This window comes from Vidua chalybeata, chromosome 3 (assembly GCF_026979565.1).
Source record: "Vidua chalybeata isolate OUT-0048 chromosome 3, bVidCha1 merged haplotype, whole genome shotgun sequence".
In the NCBI taxonomy this organism is placed as follows: Eukaryota; Metazoa; Chordata; class Aves; order Passeriformes; family Viduidae; genus Vidua; species Vidua chalybeata.
In genome coordinates, this window is record NC_071532.1 from 38,976,508 (window position 1) to 38,996,538 (window position 20,031).

Consider the following 20,031-nt stretch of genomic DNA (forward strand, 5'->3'; position numbering starts at 1 on the left):
ATCACAGCCATTCCCTCAGGAATTCCAAACCCACCTAACCCAAGAAATCCTGGAATGGGCAGTGGATCCATGGCTGTTCCAAGCAGGAAAAGACTTCCCGGACTCCCAGGGTTAAATCCTGAATCTGCTGCTGCCAGAGTGACACTTCAGGAGAAATCCTAGGAGGGAACTGGGATCAGCCCAGTTGTTACCACAGAGCATCTCAGCATCAAGGTCTGGAACAGCCTGTTCCAGTGGAATTGTCCCTGCTCTGCTCATGGATGAGCTTTTCCAGCCCAAACCTAGAATTCAGTGAGGAATCCTCATCCATGGAATGTCCATCCATGGACAGTGCTGCTTGGGATGGCACTGGAGCCTGGCCGAGCTTGGCTCCATCCCAGTATTCCCAGGACCTTCCCACGACCCAGCTCCTATTTCAGGGCTCTTCTATCTATTTAAAGAAAGGGAAAAATGTGCTGGAATCTTTGCACATGCACAGGAGAGGCCATGCCAAATATCCCCTCTTTTTTAGAGGCTGATATCCACAGATCCCACGGCTTTTTAGCCGGGATGTTTTTCTTCCCCTTTTAGCAACATGTGCCTGAAAAATCCCGGCCCCTATTAGGGCTTGGAAAACTCAGCTGCTACTGGAGGGAATAAATAAAATTCTTGGAGGGAAAAAAAAAAAAAAATGCAGCGTGTTTTACCCAAAACTTTGGGACGGAAGCGAGGAGCCGGCGGGAAAGGTGTTATAAACACATGCTATATTGTTGGCTTTTCACAAATATTAGGCTGAATGCTGTATGTATAATGTTAAAATAACTTTGCTTTTATTTCTGCTATTAACAAAATCTTAGACATAGCAGTAGTGGCAGCTGATGTAGTTATGAGTGAACTCTGTTTGGTTGGGATAACATCCAGCGAACGTGTAATGAGGATCCTGCTACTGATATGCCAACTATCAGCATCTGCCATCTGAAGAAAGTGTGGACCAAGGCCCAAAGTGGAAGTGATAAAGAGGAACCAAAGCCACACACCCAAGTGACATGAAGGCTCCAAAAAGGCGGACCCAAGGAGGGGCCATGTGAAATAGTTCCTGGAATATATAAACTGGTTTATGGCTATGGATAAGGGTGTATGAAGATGCAAAGGACTGAGGTAATGGAAAAGGTATTTAAGGGGTATCCCCGAAGGTGAAGGTGTGCTCTTGGCTGAGTGCCAAGACGCACCAAGCTGTAATATTTGCTTTACTTTGTCTCCTACTGTCCTTTATTAAACTTTTTAATTTTTCACAGGAGAGTGAACGTGTTTCTCACAAAGGGAAGCCAGGGAGCGCAACGAGGTGCACGCTACAGGAAGCCGCAGCCTCCAGTGATAAATAGGAAAGCCGGGAGCACAGGATGTGTTTCGGGAGAGCTCGGCGGGACAGTGGGATGTGACCGCCGGAGGTGACTCTGCTGGTCATTTGTCCGTTTGTCCGGCAGGATGGCCACACTCCGGCTGCTTCTGCTGCTGCTGCTGCTGGCCTGGAGCTGTGGAGGGGAGGACGTGGACGTGCTGTGTGCCGACAGTGCCTGCTATACTTTGCACCGGGATGAGAGCAGCTGGAAAAGCGCCCAGGAGCGCTGCGAGGGTAACGGGGGCAATCTGGCGCCAGTGGGCAGCGCCGGCGAGGCCGCGCGGCTGCGGGAGCTGCTAGCCAGAGCCGACCGGGCCGGCCCGGCCTGGCTCGGCCTTGCCCTGCCCAGGGGTCACTGCGTGCGGCCGCAGGAGCCGCTGCGAGGCTTCTCCTGGGTGGCCGGAGGGGAGCCGACCAACTTCTCAGAGTGGGCATCCGAACCGGCGGTCACCTGCGTGAGCGCCCGCTGTGTCGCCCTGCGGCCACCCGGCCCGCACGGCCCCGGCGGCTGGGCGGACCGCGCCTGCCGGAGCACGCTCCCGGCTTTCCTCTGCAAGTTCAGCTTCCAGGGAATGTGCGGGCTCCTGCCGCTGGCCGGCCGCGGCACGGTCACCTACACCACCCCGTTCGGGGTGCGCAGCGCCCGCCTGGCCGCCGCTCCCTTCGGGACACTGGCCGAGGTGGAGTGCGACAGCGGCCGAGCCTCGGCCTTCGCCGTCTGCAAGGGGCCGCTAGACGGGGGTGGCTTCGCCTGGCACCCGTCGGGTCCCCTGTGCCCGGTCAACTGCGGCCACCACAACGGCGGCTGCCAGCAGCGCTGCCTGGATGGGCTCGGCGAGTCCCCGCGCTGCGCCTGCCAACCTGGCTACGTGCTGGCCGCCGACATGGCCTCCTGCGTTCCCGAGGATTCCTGCCATCCCAATCCCTGCCAGGGATCCTGCCGGGCGCTGCCCGGCGGCTTCGAGTGCGGCTGCGAGCCTGGCTACGCCCTGGCAGCCGACGGCCGCGGATGCTCGGATGTGGATGAGTGCGAGTCGGAGCCGTGCCAGCACCAGTGCCACAACTTTCCCGGCGGCTTCCAGTGCCACTGCCGGCCCGGCTACAGCCCAGCGGGGCCCGCTGGCCACCACTGCCACGACGTGGATGAGTGTGCCCAGCCCCACGCGTGCCTGCAGCTCTGCATAAATATTCCCGGCTCCTTTCGCTGCGCCTGCCGGCCTGGCTTCCAGCGGCAGCCGGGAGGAGAGTCCTGCCTGGATGTGGATGAATGCCTGCGGGATCCGTGTCCCGGCGCCTGCCGCAACTTCCCCGGCGGCTACGAGTGCCTGTGCCCGCCTGGATCCCTTCGGGACGCGGATGGCCACGGCTGCAGCCCCGGAGACGCGATTCCAAACAGTATCCCACAGAGCTCCGGTATCCCACAGAGCTCCACCGTCATCCCACAGAGCTCCACCGTCATCCCACAAAGCTCCGGCATCCCACGCACCACGCGCATCCCATGGACCACGAGCATTCCGCGTACTCTGGGAATGCCCACCGCGGGACTGGGAGTCGGCTCGGACGAGCACAGCGCCGACGGCCCGCGGCTGCTGCTCTATTACATCGTGGGCAGCCTGGTGGCCATCCTGCTCCTGCTGGCGTTCGCCCTGGCGCTCGTGGCTTGCAGGAAAAGGGCGGCCAAGAGGGAGAAGCCGCCGGCCAAAAACGCGGCCGATAATTATTGCTGGGTGCCCGAGCAGCCCGAGAACCGCGGGGAGCGCAGGTAGGAGTGGGTTAAAAATCCCAATAAAAGGGTGGGAGGGAATGCTTTGTACCCAAAGTGAGCTCCTCTGGCTGTTCCAGTGGGATTTACAGTCCTGCTGCTCCAAGGGTTAACGAGAGGGGAGAGGGAATGGGGTGGAATTTGTCTCCTCAGCTCTGTTCCAAAAGGCAAATTTGGAATTGTGGGATCATGTTCCTAAAGGGAAACTTCTCACTTGGAATCCTCCTGCAGTCCCTTGTACACTGCTCCCTCTGGATTTTCCTCGTTCTCCTGGAAAAGGGTTTGAAATCAGGATAGAAAAGGGTTTGAAGTCGGGATGGGTTTGAAATTGGAATGTGCCTCAGCAGAGCTCGAACAGGCCCCTGCAGACACAACCAGGGTGGGATTTAAGGGTTACTTTTTAAAGGGTTTTATTAAAAATCTGTTACCTGAAACCAGGGAAAACTGCTTATCACAGAGCCAAGGAATGGCATAAAGGTAGGAAAAACTGTGTTTGGAATAACCACTTCCTTATTTCCTGAGTATCCTGCCTAAATCCACTTCTAAACAGAGAAAACAATGCTCTCCTTCCCATCATCCACATGGGAGGCTGGGCTTTTCCTGTTGGATCTTTTTCTGGGGGGGAAGAATCCTTCCCAGCTCCAGGCTGAGTGTGTTTTCCCTCTTTCCCTGTGTAAGGAACACACTGGAATTGGAATATTTGCTGATTATTCTGTGTAAAACTTGTAACTCCCAAAAAACTCTCTGGGCCAAGTTGCTCCCCAGGTACTTCCCAAAATTCTTTGAGCCTCTTCCAGTCTTTCCAGTGGGAATTCTCCTCAATATCCTGAGGGCCACATCCAGCAGCACCTCCTTCATGGTTTATTTATGCTATGAAGGGCTGGAAAAGATCAGCCACAGGATTTGAAGGCTCCAGCAGCTTCCTGGGGTTTCTGTTTGAGTTATTTTGTCCCTGGAGCTGAATTGCTCCAGGAATGGGAATGGAACACAAAGGAGTTTGCAGTGGGTAGGGAGCTGCATCCTGTCATTCCATGTGCTGAGGAAAACCCTTTCCTGCTTTTATTTTTTTTTTTTTTTTTTTGTCTTGGGGCTCCATTGTGAGCTGCAAACAGGAAAATGGAGCTGATAGGAATGTTTTCTATGTTCTGCCTGGGTTGAGAGAAAGGCGGGGACTGCAGCAGCAGGATTCTTGGAAATCCTGCTGAAAATTCCCAAATCCCAAGCCAGCAGAGCATTAGGAGTAGCTGGATCAATGAAGGAAATCCCATGTAATTATGCCGGATTGGGATCTGTGGGAAGTGACAACCTTGGGGTTTTTTAATGGGATATAAGGCTATAAAAAAGGAAAAGGAAGGGTGAAGGTGGAATCAGAGCTGGGAAAAACCTGAGGTGTGCTGTTTATTCCCAAAAAATTGTAATCCTAATTTCTGTTGCAACCTCTGTGTATTCCATTGGGAAATGATGATGGATCTAAGGGAAGACAGGAATTTGTGCCAAGGTTTAGGCTGGATTCTCCCTAATGGAATGTTTCCTGCTGTAGCATCCTCCCTCCTGGTGCAATTCCACCTGGATTCAACCTTATGTCTCATTTTTCCTGCCACATCATGATCTGTGGCCTCCTTAGGGAGTTGTCCAGGAACTGGTGAATCCCACAAGTAGGAGCAAGATAATTTGGTGCCCTGTCTTCCAGAAGTGATGGGATGTTCATCCTGCTCCTTGGATTTTATTTTTTTTTTTGTCATGAATGAGTGTTTTGCTTTCCCAGAATGAAACTCCTGGATTTACAACATAAAGTTATCCCAACACCTCTCTCCAGATGAAATTCCAAGAAAACTTGAACAAAAATGTGTTTGTAGTGGGTTTTAATAAAGATATTCCTAAAAATCCATGGTCTGGTGCTCCTAATCCTTGTGTTCTCTACGGTAGGTGGGTGGTGATCCCAAATCCTTTCCTAGGGCTTATTCCATGATCTTAGCCTTTCTCAGGATCTGTGATCCTGGGCAGGGGCCATTCCCTTCATCTCTGCTGAGGCCATGGGGTAGGAGCATTGGAATGGGCTTTGTTGGATCCCAATACCACAAAGAAAGTCCTAAATCCATGAGGAAGGTCCTAAACCCATAAAAAAAGTCCCAAAGCCACAGGCAAAACACTAAATCCATGAACAGGGTCCCAAATCCACAAGCAAGGCCCTAAACCCAGGAAGAAGGGCCCAAGTCCATGAGCAAAATCCTAATCCCATGACCAAGTTTCTTAAACCACGAGGAAAGCCCATGAGGAAAAACCTCAACCCATGGGCAAGGTCCTAAGACCACGACCAAGTTCCTATAACCATGTTGTCAATCCCACAACCAAGGTCCTGATTCCACGGCTAAGGTCCCAATCATACAGCCAAGGTTCCTATCCCATGGCCATGGTCCTAATTCCATTGCCAAGGTGCCAATCCCACAAGCAAAGTTCCAATCCCATGACCAAGATCCCAAATCCATGAGCAATCCCTTTGATTTCAGCACCGTTCTGCGTGAGGTCTTTTTCGGGATCAAATAATAGGATAGACCCCTTTTAGATCCTATTATCCCATGATATTTCATATTATTTTACATTCCATTGCTTTCCATTCCCTCATGGACAACTGCCAGCATTCCAACAGAGCAACCTCATCCCAAAACCCTTCAAAGAAGCCAAAAATTCCCCCCTGTTGACACAAACTCCCGGATTTCAGGGTCAGGACAAGCATTCCAAGTGCTCGCTTCAAGTAGAGTGACAGGGACAGCCAGGATGAGTCAAAGCCAAAGGGAAAGGCAGGGAAAACATGATTAATGGAATTGGGGAAGAGGAAGAGCAGCCTGTCAGCAGGCAGGGCAGTGCTGGCACCCTGACTCAGCCAGCAGAGCAGTGGGATAAAAAGGAATTATGAAACTGTGATTAATCCCGTTCCTCCCACCCATCCCAATTATCTTTTAGGGACAAATGTCAGTAGGGCAAGGGCAGTGAGATGGGATCATTGTTTGGGAAAGCTCTGTTTTTTCCTGGAAAAAACCTTGACAAGGAATTTTTTATCTGGGTTTGCAGTTACTGAAAAAAAATTTCAGCAAGAGCAGAAATTTATTGTTTTGGTTTGTTTGTTTGTTTGTTTGTTTTTTCCATCTCCACTACATTCTCCTTTCCTTCTTTTCCGGTGGTTTGCCAGGATGTTTTCCCCCTTCTCTTAGTAGTTTTCTCCAGAAAACAGAAGCAGAAGTAAAAGGAGAAGTGGAAGAAGAATTGGAAATAGTGAAGTGAAAATTGTGTGAACAACAGGTGTTCCTAAAGCCAGTAAAGATCAGAGTTATCCAGGTCTCCAAGAGATTCCTGGGAATGATCCTGCTTGGATAAATTCTTTGTTCCAAGCTCCCCCATGGACACTCTTTCCTTGAAGTTCATCCCTGCTGCTGGAATTAAATTCCATGAACATTTCTTTTCAATTTTTGTGGCAGATCCAAAATGCCAATGGGATTAAATGAAAGTTAATTATTTATTATTATTATTACTACTATTACTATTATTATTACTATTATTATTCCAAACTTCTCTTTTCCCCACAGCCTCATGGGATTTATGGGAAGCACCCAGGGTTGTGAGAGGACAAAACAAACCCCAAGGGTTTAAGAAAGGACAAACAAAGTTCAATAAAGTTCAGTAAAGTTTAATAAAGGTTAATAAAGAAACCTCCTTGCTATGATCTGAGGAAATTGGGATTTGCTGCTCATCCCAAAGGACAAATGCAGTGCCCGAGGATGTTGGAATTCCATGAAAAAACAACCTCAAATCCCCTTTTTGTGGAGTGGAGAAGCCTGGGACATTTAGGTTGCATTTTTAGGTTGCTCTTGGCTCTGTTCTGGCAGCACAAAGGGATCCCCCAAGGATAAACTGATGGAATGGGATATCCATTTGGAGGTGTCTGTGGGGAATAGGGAAGATGGGGAGAAGGGTCATAATAATGCTTAATAACAATAATACCAAATAATAAATATATAATAAATTATAAAACTTTAGATGGAAATACATAATTATATATTATTTTTTTTATTAAAGAAGTTTTCACTAATCAAACCTAAACCGTTTTCCTTAATCATCTTCTGTATTCCCTGGGAGCAGATCCCAAACCCACCTGACTCCACCATCCTGTCAGGAATTGCAGAGAGGGTAAAGGTCCCCCCTAGAGCCTCCTTTTCCACAGGCTGAGCCCCTTTCCTAGCTCCCTCTTGGTGCTCCAGCCCCTTCCTGGCTCCATTCCCATCTCTGGACACGGTCCAACCTCTCTTCTTTCCACGATGGATCCAGAGCTGGACACAGGATTTGAGCTGTGATCTCCACAGTGCCGGCACTGTGGCAGCAACTGAGTGACATCCCAGCGGGATGAAGATCCCAGCGGGATGATAATCCCAGCGGGGTGACAATTCCCAGCGGCGCTGTTCCTACCCCGAGGCCCCCTCCTGTGAAATCCCTATGCTGTTTCCCCTTTATCCCAAGGCTCACCCTGTTTTCCCCGGCACCCGCCCGGCCGCTGCCGGCCCCCCCGCACTGCCGGGCGGGCCCCGCCGGGGCGGAGCCGCCGGGAGGATGCGGGAGGGGACGCAGGGCCACGGGGCGGGGGCGGGGGCAGCGCCCGGCCGGGATTCACCGCTGCATTCACTCCCGGCCCCACGGGCGCTTCCTTCCCCCGCCGGGGCTGCTATAAAGGGGGCGGCCGGGAGGAGCGGGCCATGCTCAGCTTGGGGCGCCGCCGGCCGCCCCCTCCGCGGGCCATGCGGCCGCTGCTGCCACTGCTGCTGCTGCTCGGGACGGTGGCGCTGGCACAGCCGCGGGACCTGTCCCCCGCGGGCACACAGTGCCTGGAGCACGAGTGTTTCGCCGTGTTCTGGGCGTCCCGGCCCTTCTCCGGCGCCAGCGAAGGCTGCGAGCGGGGCGGGGGACACCTCATGACCGTGCGCTCCACCGTGGCCGAGGAGGCGATCGCGCTGCTGCTTCAGAACCGCAAGGGGCGGCTCTGGCTCGGGCTGTCGCTGTCGCCCTCCTTGTCCTGCACCGAGCCCAGCCGGCGGCTCCGCGGTTTCCGCTGGGTCACCGGCGACCACAGCACCGATTACACCAATTGGGCGCCGTCGGGGCAGCGCTGCGGCGAGCGCTGCGTGACCGTGTCCCGGGAGCTGCGCTGGGAGGAGCGGCGCTGCGAGGACCCGGCCGACGGCTTCCTTTGCCAGTACAGCTACGGAGGCAGCTGTCCTCACTTGGCCACCCAGCACGGCGTCCCTGTCACCTACGCCACCCCCTTCGGCGCCCGCGGAGCGGACTTCCTGGCGCTGCCTCCGCGCAGCGTGGCGTTCATCCCTGACCTCGGGCTGGAGCTGCGCTGCGAGGATGGGGACGGCGCGGGGCCGCGCTGGGGCCTCGACACCCCAGGAGCGTGGCCCTGCGAGCTGGCCGGCGGTGGCTGCGCGGGGATGTGCGCGGAGGAGCGCGGGCGGCCGCGCTGCTCCTGCCCCGAGGGCGCGGTGTTGGGCCCGGACGGGCGCGGGTGCCGCTCGCCCTGCGAGGGGGCACAGTGCCAGCATCACTGCGTGGTGGCCGACGGCTCCTTCTTGTGCATGTGCGCCGTCGGGTACCGGCTGGTGGCCGATGGCATCAGCTGTGAGGACATCGACGACTGCGCCAGCGAGGCCGGCCCGTGCGAGCAGAAGTGTGTGAACACCAAGGGTGGCTTCGAGTGCCAGTGTCACAGCGGCTACAGGATGGTGGATGGGCACTGCCAGCGCCTGCCGCCCTGCTGGGAGGCGCCGTGCCAGCAGCGCTGCGAGGAGCTGCCCAACGGCTACCGCTGCGGCTGCCACCCTGGCTACGCCGTGGACCCACTGGATGCCACCCTCTGCCGCCTGCACTGCAACGCCACCGAGTGCCCTGCCGTGTGCGACGCCGGAGGGGCCTGCGAGTGTCCCGAGGGCTTCGTGCTGGACGGCGACGAGCTGTGCGTGGACGTGGATGAGTGCGACAGTGGTCACTGCGAGTTCAACTGCACCAACACCCCCGGCGGCTACCAGTGCCACTGTCCCCACGGCTACTACCTCCGCGGCGTCGACTGCATCCTCGACGGGGATGGCGAGGAAGCGTCCTCGGGGGATTTGGAGCCCGAACCGCACACGCCCGTCCCCAGTCGGCCCCCGCCGAAAGCGGAGCAGCTGCACCCCGGGGTGCTGGTGGGCATCGCCGGGGGTGCCCTTATGAGCCTCCTGGCCCTGCTGGCTCTGGGATTCCACCTGGCCAGGAAGCGCTGTCGCTCCCACGGCTCCATGGATTACAAGTACAGCGGCCCCCACGAGAAGGACCTGGGACTTCAGCCCGTACCCTCGGCACAGAAGCCGTAGGGACATCCGTAGAACGGACACTGGGAGACCGAACTGGGTGACATTTATCGGCCGCCACCCCCTCCCCGCCCCCGCCCCCCTCCCCGCCGCCCGGCTGGAATTTTTGAATGATAATTGGGGAAAAGCTGTGATCACACCACTCCCAGAAATACTCGCTGCTTCCCAGCCGGCTCTTGGAATGCTGGCGCCGGAAAGCGGGGTCAGCAGAACACCCAGAGACTGCTCCGCTCCAGCTCCATTCCCGCTTCTTTGGCATTCAGCTTTCATTTTCCCGAGCGGGCGGTCGGGAAAACCTCAAGGAAAAACCCAGGTGGGACGACTCCGTGTGTAAGTGACTCTAAATCCGTGGGATGAGAGCACGGTGTGACCAAGGCGGGGACTTTGGAAGGACATCTCGACCCAAATCCGCCTCCCTCGGGCTAGATAGTTTTCCCGAGCCGGGAAGATCCTGCTTTTCTTTGGGATGAGGTTTGTTTGTTTTAAGCTGAGGGAAGGAGGAGCAAAGATGTTGTGGGAAGCACTTGTCACCTTAAGCCACTGGTGACAGCAGGCTCGGTGTCACCAAGGTGGGACTCAAATTCCTGATTCCCATTCCCTCTCCTTATTTTTTCCGGGATGTGGAGGTTAAACAGGGACACGAAGGCTGCCAGGATGGGTTTTGTAGGAAAGGTTTGCAGTGCTGCAGAGCCACATCCAGTTCCTTCTATGACTTTCCACTGTTGTTGCCTTAAATTGTTGGATTTGGGATATTTTTACGACCCCTCGTACCCAAAGGGATTTTCCCTATTCCCTCGTGCAGGGCTGACTCTATCCCAAGGCAAAACATTCCTAGGGGGCGTGATCCAGCACGCCACTCATTCCCAGCCACGGACTGGGCGGGGGGAATTCTGAGAAGGATCTAGTTTTCCAGCTCCATCCTTCCCTGGGAAGCCAAAGGGGGTCCTGTTCCAGCTGCCATTGGAGCGGGAATGTCAGAGCAGGTGCTGATAGCTTTATGCTGGTGAAATATTATCCTCGAGTGGCAGAGGTTTTGGAAGCCTGGGATCAGAACTGGGGGGTTCTATTCCCCCACATTCCCCCCTCCCACCCTATGAACTTCCCAGCATGCAGCACCCCCCTGGAATGCTAAACCTCCGCTGCAAATTCCCAGGAAAATCAAAATGAGGCATTTGTAGGAATTGTGGTTTTCCTAAAAGGTTGTTATCCTGAAGGCTGGATAACTGAGGATCCTGTCCATGGATCCCTTGGGATGGATTAAAATGAAACCACATGGAGTGAGGGCTGTAAATCTGTGGATGTGCCAGGTTTATTTTAGGACAGTTTGGCTGTAGTGGGAAGGAGGGAGCTGTTCTGATTATCCATAATTATCCGTGATTATCCAGAAAGAGATATCAAATATAAAGGTGTCACTTCAGAAAATATCCAAAGAAAAGGAAGGGAAAGAAAGAATAAGGTTTGAGAGTGGAAAGAAATTGCTGAGGCATCATCTCACCCGCAGAATCTGCTTCCCCTGGATCTTTCCTTGTTATCCAGCTCAAACCCCTGCTCATTCCTGGGTGGATGGTTTTGCCACCACATCTCCAAAATCTCCTTCTTCTCCCTAATCTCAAATTCCCATTGTGGAGTTTTTTCACAAATTCCTTCCTTACAGTGTGTCAGAGTCCTGAATTCCCAGCACTCCCTGTTTTATCCTCTCCCCGCCCCGCCTGCTCCCCCCGGGCCTGTTTGTAAATCCTTATTTATTTATTGGAATTTTACCCTGTGTGATGGAATTGTCTCATGGAGATCCTGTGTGGACACCAATAAAGTTTTGCCAATCTGGTTTAGACAAACTGTTCAGGGACTGTTCTTTCTCTTCTTCCCAAAAATTCCTCCAGAAATCCAGGAAAACCCAGGATCATTCAGGGCAGGACAGAGATGAAAATGTTCCCAGTTGGGAAACTTCCCCAGTGGGATTAAAATGGAAGGAATGAGCCATAAATAATGGACAACCCTGATACCATTCCAAGGACAAAGTTAAACCCCAAATAAGCTGGAAGTGTCTCACTCCATTGAACCTCCATGTGCTGTTCCTCACCCTGGGGTTCCAAGCTCACCAAAATTTGGTTCTCCTGGTTTTTGGTTTTTTTGGTGGAAATTTGGTCCTGGGTGTACTAAAATCCTGAGGTTGTTGGGGAGGGAGGTGTGTATGATAGGCTCTCATTCTGCTGTAGATGTAGCAGAGCTGATGGGCTCTGGGATTTTTCCCTGTGTCTCCCTGTCTCTTGGGAAGAAATGGGAATTTATTACTTATTAATCAGGAGGGCCATGTACTCCATAACATTTTGGGATCCTCTCCACCCCCAGTGAAAGCTCCTGGATGCTGGAATAATGGCAATAACCACTCCATCCATGGAATTTGCTCCATCCCAGGCCAGTCTTATGGCTTTTTATTTCAGAGAGTGGCGCAGCACAACCGGTAATCGGACCCAGCATTGCAGGCCCTCTCCATCTGGCATCCCCTTTCATCCCCGATTTTGGGATCCCCTAGAAGGGGGTGGTTTTGGGGAGGAGGGCCCCGTGCGCGCAGCAGGGCTGGGGGCGCAGGGCGTCCTGCTGGTAGGGCAGGGGGGGACACACGCAGCCCTTGGTGTCACCGCGGGGTGCAGCGCAGTAATCCAGCGGCTCCTCCTCATCCTCGCTGTCCCCTCCGTCCCCATTGTCAGTGTGGCAGCAGCAGAGGCCGGTGTCGCGGCAGCGGCGCAGCACGCTGTGGAAGGAGTTGCGGAAATTCTCGGAGAGCAATCCATAGAGGATGGGGTTGGCGCAGCTGTTGGAGTAGCTGAGCAGCAGCGAAGCGTTGTGGGCACTGGCATCCAGGCGGCCGGGCAGCAGCAGCTCCAGCAGCTGCACCACGTAGAAGGGCAGCCAGCACACCACAAACATGGCCACCACAGTGACCACCAGGCGTGTCAGCTTGCCCTCGGAGCGCCGACGCTGCTGCCAGCCCATGCCCTGCGCCACCACGCGCATCTTGCCGGCCAGCAGCAGGTAGCACAGTGCCATGGCCACCACAGGCAATACGAAGCCCAGCACGCTGCTGTACACCACGAAGGCAGCGGCCCACGCCGGGCTGGGCCACAGCAGGTCGCAGGCCACCGCATGGCCATCGCGGGTGACCGCTGTGCCGGCAAACACCGGGATGGGTGAAGCTACCAGCAGCGCCAGCAACCACACACCACCGTTGACCAGCTTAGCGATGCGCGGGCGGCGGTAGGAGGCAGCACGCAGTGGGTGCACCACGGCGATGTAGCGGTCCAGGCTGAGCACGGTGAGGCAGAAGACGCTGCTGAACATGTTGAGGCCGTCCACGCCCAGCACGGTCCGGCAGAGCGCGTGGCCAAAGGGCCAGCGCTGCAGTGCCACCGCTGTGGCCACGAAGGGCACGCTGAGCATGAAGAGCTCATCAGCGATGGCCAGGTTGAGCAGGTAAATGTTGGTGGCTGTCCTCATCTTGGCATAGCGCAGGATGACAAAGATGACCAGCGCGTTGCCCAGCAGCCCCAGCAGGCACACCAGGCCGTAGATGCACTGCAGCACCACCATGCCCACAATCTCCGCCGCACTCCCACCGTGCTCCAGGGTGGCTGGGGGCCGGCTGGCCTCTCCCACTGCCGCCACCACTGCTGCTGCCATGCTGCTGTTGGGGGGCGGCTCAGAGCTGGCCCAGCTGGAGATGCTCCAGAGGGGAATTCCGGCTGCCAGGAGCTGCTCGGCATCCATGCTCATGGTGGGAGGTGATCCATGGATGGGAGAGCAGTGGCAATGGAGTCAACCTGTGAGCAGGGCACAGGGGTGAGGGCTGTGGGGCACAGAAATCCCAGTGGCCACATTCCTCTCAGATTGGGAACCTCCATCCACCACCCCCTGACTCCCTCCATCAACCTTCTCCCTGCCTGGACACCTCCATGTCATTCCTCAGGCTGTAGCATCCCAATTTTTTGGGATTTCAGAGGCTGTGGGGTGGGGTGGGAATTAACCCCGCGTGGGGCTACTCAAACTAGGTGGGATGGCCTGGGAATTCCAACTTGTCCTGGGAGTCAATCCCAACCTGGTCCACTAATTAATCCCAGCCTGGCCCGGGAATTAATCCCAACCTGGTCTGGGAATCAATCCCAACTCGGCCTGGGAATCAATCCAGACTTAGCCCGGGAATCAATCCTAATCCTGCCTGGGAATCAACACCATCCACCTTAAGTAGCCCCTGCAAATCTCGAAGATTTCATTCACCCTGCCAAGGAGAAAGCCAGCAGGGAATATTTTACCTTTCAGTATTCCAAGGATTGAAGGAGCCTCACTACTTCCTGCTGGGGGAAAGAAGCCACTGTGGGAAGATACTCCGGTGGGATACGTTGCCAACGGAAAGTCCTACTTGACCTGGATCAGATGACCGGGAAGATCCAGACCTTTTAAAGCGAAAGACAAAGCAAGGATGGACACGCAGGATCTTCCCCCTCTCCCGCATTCCTATGCCGCAGGCATCGGCTTTCCGTGAAAAAATAAACATGGCGCAACTTTCTGCTCCAGGATTTCCTCTGGAAAACAGCGCAGTGCCCTCCGCCCTTCTCCCGCTGGGCTGTGCTGTCCTGCGGCTCCCGGCCTGAGCATTCCCGCTCCTTCCCAGCTCTGCGGAGGGCGGGATCCGCAGCCCGATTCCCCCCCCCCCCGCATCCCAAATCCCGAATCCCAAATCCCACATCCCAAATCCCGCACCCCGCCCTCGCATCCCCCCGTGGCTCCGGGGAGAGGTAGGAGATGGAGAAGGAATGGTTGCCCTGGCAACGCATTCCTCATCCCGCATTCTTGCCGCGGATTCCCGCCTTCCCTGCGCTCATTCCCAGCACTGCAGGGCCCCCAGATCCTTCCACTTGAGCCCCTTCCCTGCCGCACCGCATCCCAGGATTCCGGATTTGGACATGTGAGGACCAGCCCGGCCTGGCCCCACATCCAAACTCACCAGGAATTCCACCCCATTTCGCAGTCTGTGCTGGAAATGAGGGTGCAAGAAGTAAAAATGGGAGGAAAGTCTGTCTTTTTGGGTTTTTTACAAAAATCAGTTGCTGGTTTGGTTTTCTTTTGGATGAGAGGGATGCAGGGAATCTTATCCCTGGCAGCAGCTCAGCCCAGGGCATGGAATCATAGAATCATGGAATCACAGAAGCACAGAATCACAGAATCACAGAATCAATGAGTAATAGCGTCATGGAATAAAGGAATCACTGAAGTTGGAAAAGCCCTCTAAAATCATGGAATCCAATGTTAATCCAACACTGATCCAGGTCCCCCAGTGTCATGTCCACATGAATTTAAATTCCTCCTGGAATAAGGAGTCCACCACTGCCCTGGGAGAGAATTTTTCCTGATATCCAACCTAAACCTCCCCTGGGGCCATTCCCTTTTATCCCATGGGAGCATCCCTTTAACCCTGGGACCAGGGCCCAGTTCCCACCTAATTTCTGAGACAGATTTGTAGGGAATGAAATTCCCCCAGATCCTCCTTTTTTCCAATATTCCCTTCTCCCTCGGCTCCTCCTTATCCGATTTATCTCAACCCTGGCCAGGAAGTGATGGAGCAAACTTGCCTCAGTCATCTCAAAATCACAGCATTGGGCATTTTTGGGAATTTGGAGCTGGCTGAATGAGCCCATTTGGGGCCCTACTGCTAGGATGGGAATAGGGATAAAGATCCTTATGATACTCCTGGGAATGGGCTTGGAAATCCTGGGAAAACAGGTGGATTTTCTCCTCGCTGCTTAAATCTATGATCATGGTTAATGGTGCAGCTGGCACTGATCCTGCTGGGAATATCCAGGATCCAGGGAATGCTGGCAGCCCATCTCCACTCCCAATTCCATGGGGTGTTCCAGTGGGATAAAGAGCAATGGATTCCCACTGTGCTGACACAGAAATTCCCGGGTGCCAGCCCAGGAGCTCCGGGCATTCCCGTTGCAGCCAGAGACCGGAAAATATGGAATTAAACAATAGAAGCGGCCGTAGATTCCATGGGGCCCCTCCACCTCCCAGAGCAACAGGAAACCTTTAAATGCTCCTTTACTGTAAAGGAGGAAACACTGCCATGGATTTGAGCCACATGGTGTTCCCAGAATTCCATGGAAAACTGGGCTGGGAGGAGCAGGAATAACCTTGGCTCCAGGGGGACAATTCCAGGTGGTTGGAGCCTTGCTGTGGGATAAGAATGCCCTGATTAGGAAGTCTCAGCTTTCTTCCCATTTCAGGACCATCCATAAAATCCTGGGATGTCCCCAGTAGGAAGGGACCCACAAAGAGCCCAACTCCTAAAAATCCTGGGATTCTCCTCAATCCCACCCTTAGGAGTTGCCCCAGATCCCAACCTTGGAGCCTGCTCTGATGCAGAGGGATAAGTGGAATTTGCTCCATGCATCCCAATGAATGTGTGGATTTTGGGATCAGCAGTTCTGGAATTTTAAGACCCAGGGTTTGTAGGGAGTCTCTAAGTCAAAGAATTCCAGGGAAACCATCGTCGGATTTAGTGGAATGTGTTTTTCCCAGTGTCCAAGCGAATTGGTCAGCTCTCCTTATCCTAGAATCCAGTTAATTTTCCTCTTTGTTCCTATTATCCCTGTCCATGGATCCTTGTCCTACTCCCTCACTGGGGCTGGATCTCAAATCCATGCCAAGGGCTTGGAAAAAGTGGGAAAAATGGAGAGGAGCCTGTCGATGTTGGGAATTAATGAACTCCTGAATGGGGTGGAATTTTCCTGGAGAATTTCCCATTTAAAGGGTCCCTCTCCCCTTTTCTAGGTAAATCCCCTATGGAATCCCTTTTCCACCCCTTGGATCTTCCCTGAGCCTCCAACAATTCGGAATCCATGAATTCCACACAATCCCAGAATATTTGGATGGGATACTAAAAGACACGATGTTCCAGCCCCACTTTCATGGGCTGCTCCCAAATTTCCCCGCCTCCTCCCTCCTCCCCGCTCCTTCCCGTTTTTCCCGAGGAAAGCCTGAAATGTGGAGATTTGCTGCCCTCTCCTGGGAGCCGCCAAATCCTGGGATTTGGGATGCTTGGAAATGTTCGAGCCTTATGCTTTGGAATTTTTTAAAGCTGATTAAAATGTCCGAGGCATTCCCAGGAATGACAAGAACTGTGGGAACAGGATCCTTCCCAAATTCTAGAAAAAACAATTTTGAACCTTTTTTCTCTCCTTAACCCCCATTTTTTGGAGGGGAATTGTGGGAAAAACTGGGTTGGGAACAGGTTCTTGGCCAAAATTTGAACTTGTCTCCCAGGAAAAACTTTGAAACTTCCCAAGCTTTTCCCCTCTTAACTCGGAGCTTTCTTCCCCTTCCTGGGGAAAAACAAAAACAAAAACAAAAACAAAAAAACCAAAAAAAAAAAAAAAAAAACCAAAAAAAAAAAACAAAAAAAAAACCAAACAAAAAAACAAACAAAAAAAACCCAAAAATAACCAACTGATTTTTTTTGGGGGGAAGTAAAGGAATTCCCAAAAATTCCTGTGTAGTTTATTAATATATTGGAGAAAATTTTTGGGAGAATCCTGGGATGAATGATAAGGTGAAAAAAAAAAGGGTGTATCCATTTTAGGAATTTATAAAGTGAATATCCCCCAAAAATTCGGGAAGCCTGGAATTTTGATGATGTTTGGATCCTGGATGTCACTTCTGTGGATCCATGGCTGCTCCTCAGGTTGTTTTCCTGCTGTTTTCTCCGTGGAAAACCTGGAACATCTGTAAAGGCCTCCGTTTCCCAGTGGGAGAGGAGGTGGTATTATCTCGGCAGGAAGTGGAGCCAGAGGTCAGAGCCTCATTCCCGATGCCAGGTGGGAGCTGGGGTGTGTTTATCCAGTCTGGGATCCACACTGGAGTTCCTTATTCCTGGCCTGGCGCTTTTCCCGGGAGCTGCTGGGCTCTGGCAGCCACTGCCACATTCCAGGCCCTGCTCAATGCTCCTGTGTCTGCTCCTCCAAAAAATTCCCACTGGGATGGGGGATCGGGATGCAGGGATGGAGGACAACAGTGGTGGTGTCCCAAAGCTCGGGGATCCCAGGATTGTGGAGAGGAATAAGGAGTGGATCCAGCCTTGCTTTGGGGCTATGACCAAGGAATGCAGGGAAGCTCCAGTGGCTCTTCCCATTCCATGAATTATCCTTGTCCCTGCTCCAATCTGGTCCCAAACTCAAGGATCACCAACTCCCAAGGAATTTGGGGATGATGAGGCAATTCCCTCTGGCTCTTTTCCATAAATCTGCTCAAAAAATTCCTCCCAGTTTCGGAGGGATGAGAAATCCTGATTAATATTGAAATGACACCTGGAATTTGCTTGAATCCTGCTGGATTCGACAGCAATGGATGAGCTTGGATTTCCAACTTGGAAATGCCAAAGGAGCACTGGGAAGCAAATTCCATGGGAATTTGGGTTCGGTATAAGGTGTGGTTCTCCTTGCTGGAAGCTCTATATTCCAAAACTGATGGAAAGGTAAAGAACTGGGAACACAGAAGAGAGGGAAAGCAGCTACAGCTCCATATGAAATCCCTGGATAATCCCATGTTTCTCCCTCTGTGGTTGTGGTGAATTTTTGAGAAGAGCAGGATGGACCCGGGACAGAGGGATGCATTATCCACCCTAAATCCAGGCTGACATCACCTTCCCACTCCCTCATTCCATAATGATTTTGGAGTGCTGGATCCAGAGGCTTTGCTGATTCCTATGGGTTCCTGGAGGTTTTTCCCACTTCCAGGCTGGAGGCATCAGGAATTTTTATGGAAAGCCAGCTGGGGATAATTGGCGTCCAGAAATAGAAAAGCTGGAGCAGTTCCAGAGGGAGGAAATCAGGGAGCCAGGAAGCTTCCTGTGCTCCCAGTGTTGGGATGGGGACACTGGGATGGGCTGGAACACCTGGAAATCTTGGATATGCCTTCACTGGGAACCTGCTCCTTCTTTTAATTCAGTCATTGATTTCTTTTCCCGCTCAAATCCATGGATTCTCCCCTTTTACAGACATTCCCGCAGCCTGGATCACTCCTGAGAGGAGGAGAGGCTTTTCCTGGGAATCCCAACTGCTCATCCCATGAGGAAACCCCTCCTGAGCTTCCCAAATTCTGGCACCACCCCCACCTCAAACCCATCAGCAAACAGCTGGAAAAAACACTGGAAAACATGGAAAATTGATTCCTTTTCCTGACAGCAGCTCCCATTTGTCTCCTTCCACAGTTTTTCCGCTTTTCCAGGAGTAATTTTCCCTTAAATCCAGCTTCTCCTGCTCAGGTCTGCCCCTGCACCAGCAGGGTGAGAAAGAATTCCCTGGAATTCTTTCAGTGCAAACTGGACTGGAGCAGCATTCCCAAGGGAATGTCCTGGCGCTCCCAAACCCTTCCCAGAATCCCTGTGTCCTTCAGGAAGTGCTCTCCTGTTGGATATCCCATGGAATTCAGCCCAGGAGTGTTTTCCTCCTGTATTCCTGTGCTCATCCTCTGCCAGAGGCTCAGGAAGGGTGGCAATTCCCAAGCTTTTGATTCCCCAGAATGTGGTTCCTGCAAGCCCCAAACCTGATCCCGGTGGGAAGAGGGAATGTGAGGGATGGATCCCATCCCTACAGAGTCCCCTGTGAGCTAGCTGATCCCACAGAAAAAACAGGATTTGCTGCTGGTTTTGGGGATTGGAGCAGCTGGTGGGACAAGGAGAGGGAAAAACCCAAAGGGAAGCTGAGAATATCCTGGAAGAAGCCAGAAGTCCCTAAAAAAGCAGCGAATCCATATTTTCCTAGTAGGGGTTGTTTCCTGTTCCTGGAGCACTAGGAAGGGCTGGATTTTTGGGATTGCATGATCCCAGCTCTGCTAAGGGGTCTGACTTTTCCATATATCAATTCCACATTCAGATCCTTGTATCCCCTGGCTGGGAATGTGCTGGGAACTGCTGCCATGGATTCTTATAACAATGCAGGATCTGCTGGGGAAATTTGGGAATGCCTACCTAAAAAGATATTTTAAAAACCTGGAATTTCAGGGGTGTTTGAATTCGCCCAAATGCAAGGAAGAAAGGAAGGAAGAAGGAAGGGAAAAGGAAGGAAAAAGGAAGGAAATTATCTTTTCCTCCTCTTTGCTTTTATCCATGGGATGAATAAATAAAACCCTAGGATTAGGGAATGGGAAGGATCATGCAAGGAACAGGATTTGGGATGGGAACTGTGATATTGCAGGAAAATGACCTGGCACAGCAGGAATTACAGTAATGTCATTCCTGTTTGCTCCGGCTCCTGCTTAATCTGCCAGGAACTCTGACATTTCCCAAAGAATTCTGCACCTCAGGAAATTTGGAAAAACGTCGCACCTTGCCAAAAGCCAGGGGATATTGGATCCTGCAGGAATAAATGGGAAGCAGGATGTGATCCTTGACCTGTGGATGGGAGGTGCTCCCACATCTGTGGTTGGATTGGGATAACAGTAATATG

General features: G+C 53.0%; 3 protein-coding genes across 3 annotated transcripts; 2 read left to right on the top strand and 1 right to left on the bottom strand.

The window, feature by feature from the left end:
- Positions 1-1,430: 1,430 nt before the first annotated feature.
- CD93 (CD93 molecule) lies at positions 1,431-5,026 on the top strand. Its single transcript, XM_053939733.1, has one exon. The coding sequence runs from the start codon at positions 1,465-1,467 to the stop codon at positions 3,142-3,144; it is 1,680 nt and encodes a 559-aa protein (XP_053795708.1). The 5' UTR covers positions 1,431-1,464; the 3' UTR covers positions 3,145-5,026.
- Positions 5,027-7,738: 2,712 nt separating this feature from the next.
- THBD (thrombomodulin) lies at positions 7,739-11,366 on the top strand. Its single transcript, XM_053939242.1, has one exon. It carries the CDS (start codon positions 7,883-7,885, stop codon positions 9,536-9,538), a length of 1,656 nt encoding a protein of 551 aa, XP_053795217.1. The 5' UTR covers positions 7,739-7,882; the 3' UTR covers positions 9,539-11,366.
- A 564-nt stretch (positions 11,367-11,930) lies between these two features.
- Positions 11,931-14,221, bottom strand: SSTR4 (somatostatin receptor 4). The gene is made up of 2 exons (XM_053939243.1): positions 13,843-14,221; positions 11,931-13,353 (listed from the first exon to the last, which is right to left on the bottom strand). The coding sequence occupies exon 2, from the start codon at positions 13,304-13,306 to the stop codon at positions 12,065-12,067; it is 1,242 nt and encodes a 413-aa protein (XP_053795218.1). The 5' UTR covers positions 13,307-13,353; positions 13,843-14,221; the 3' UTR covers positions 11,931-12,064.
- Between the last annotated feature and the right edge of the window lie 5,810 nt (positions 14,222-20,031).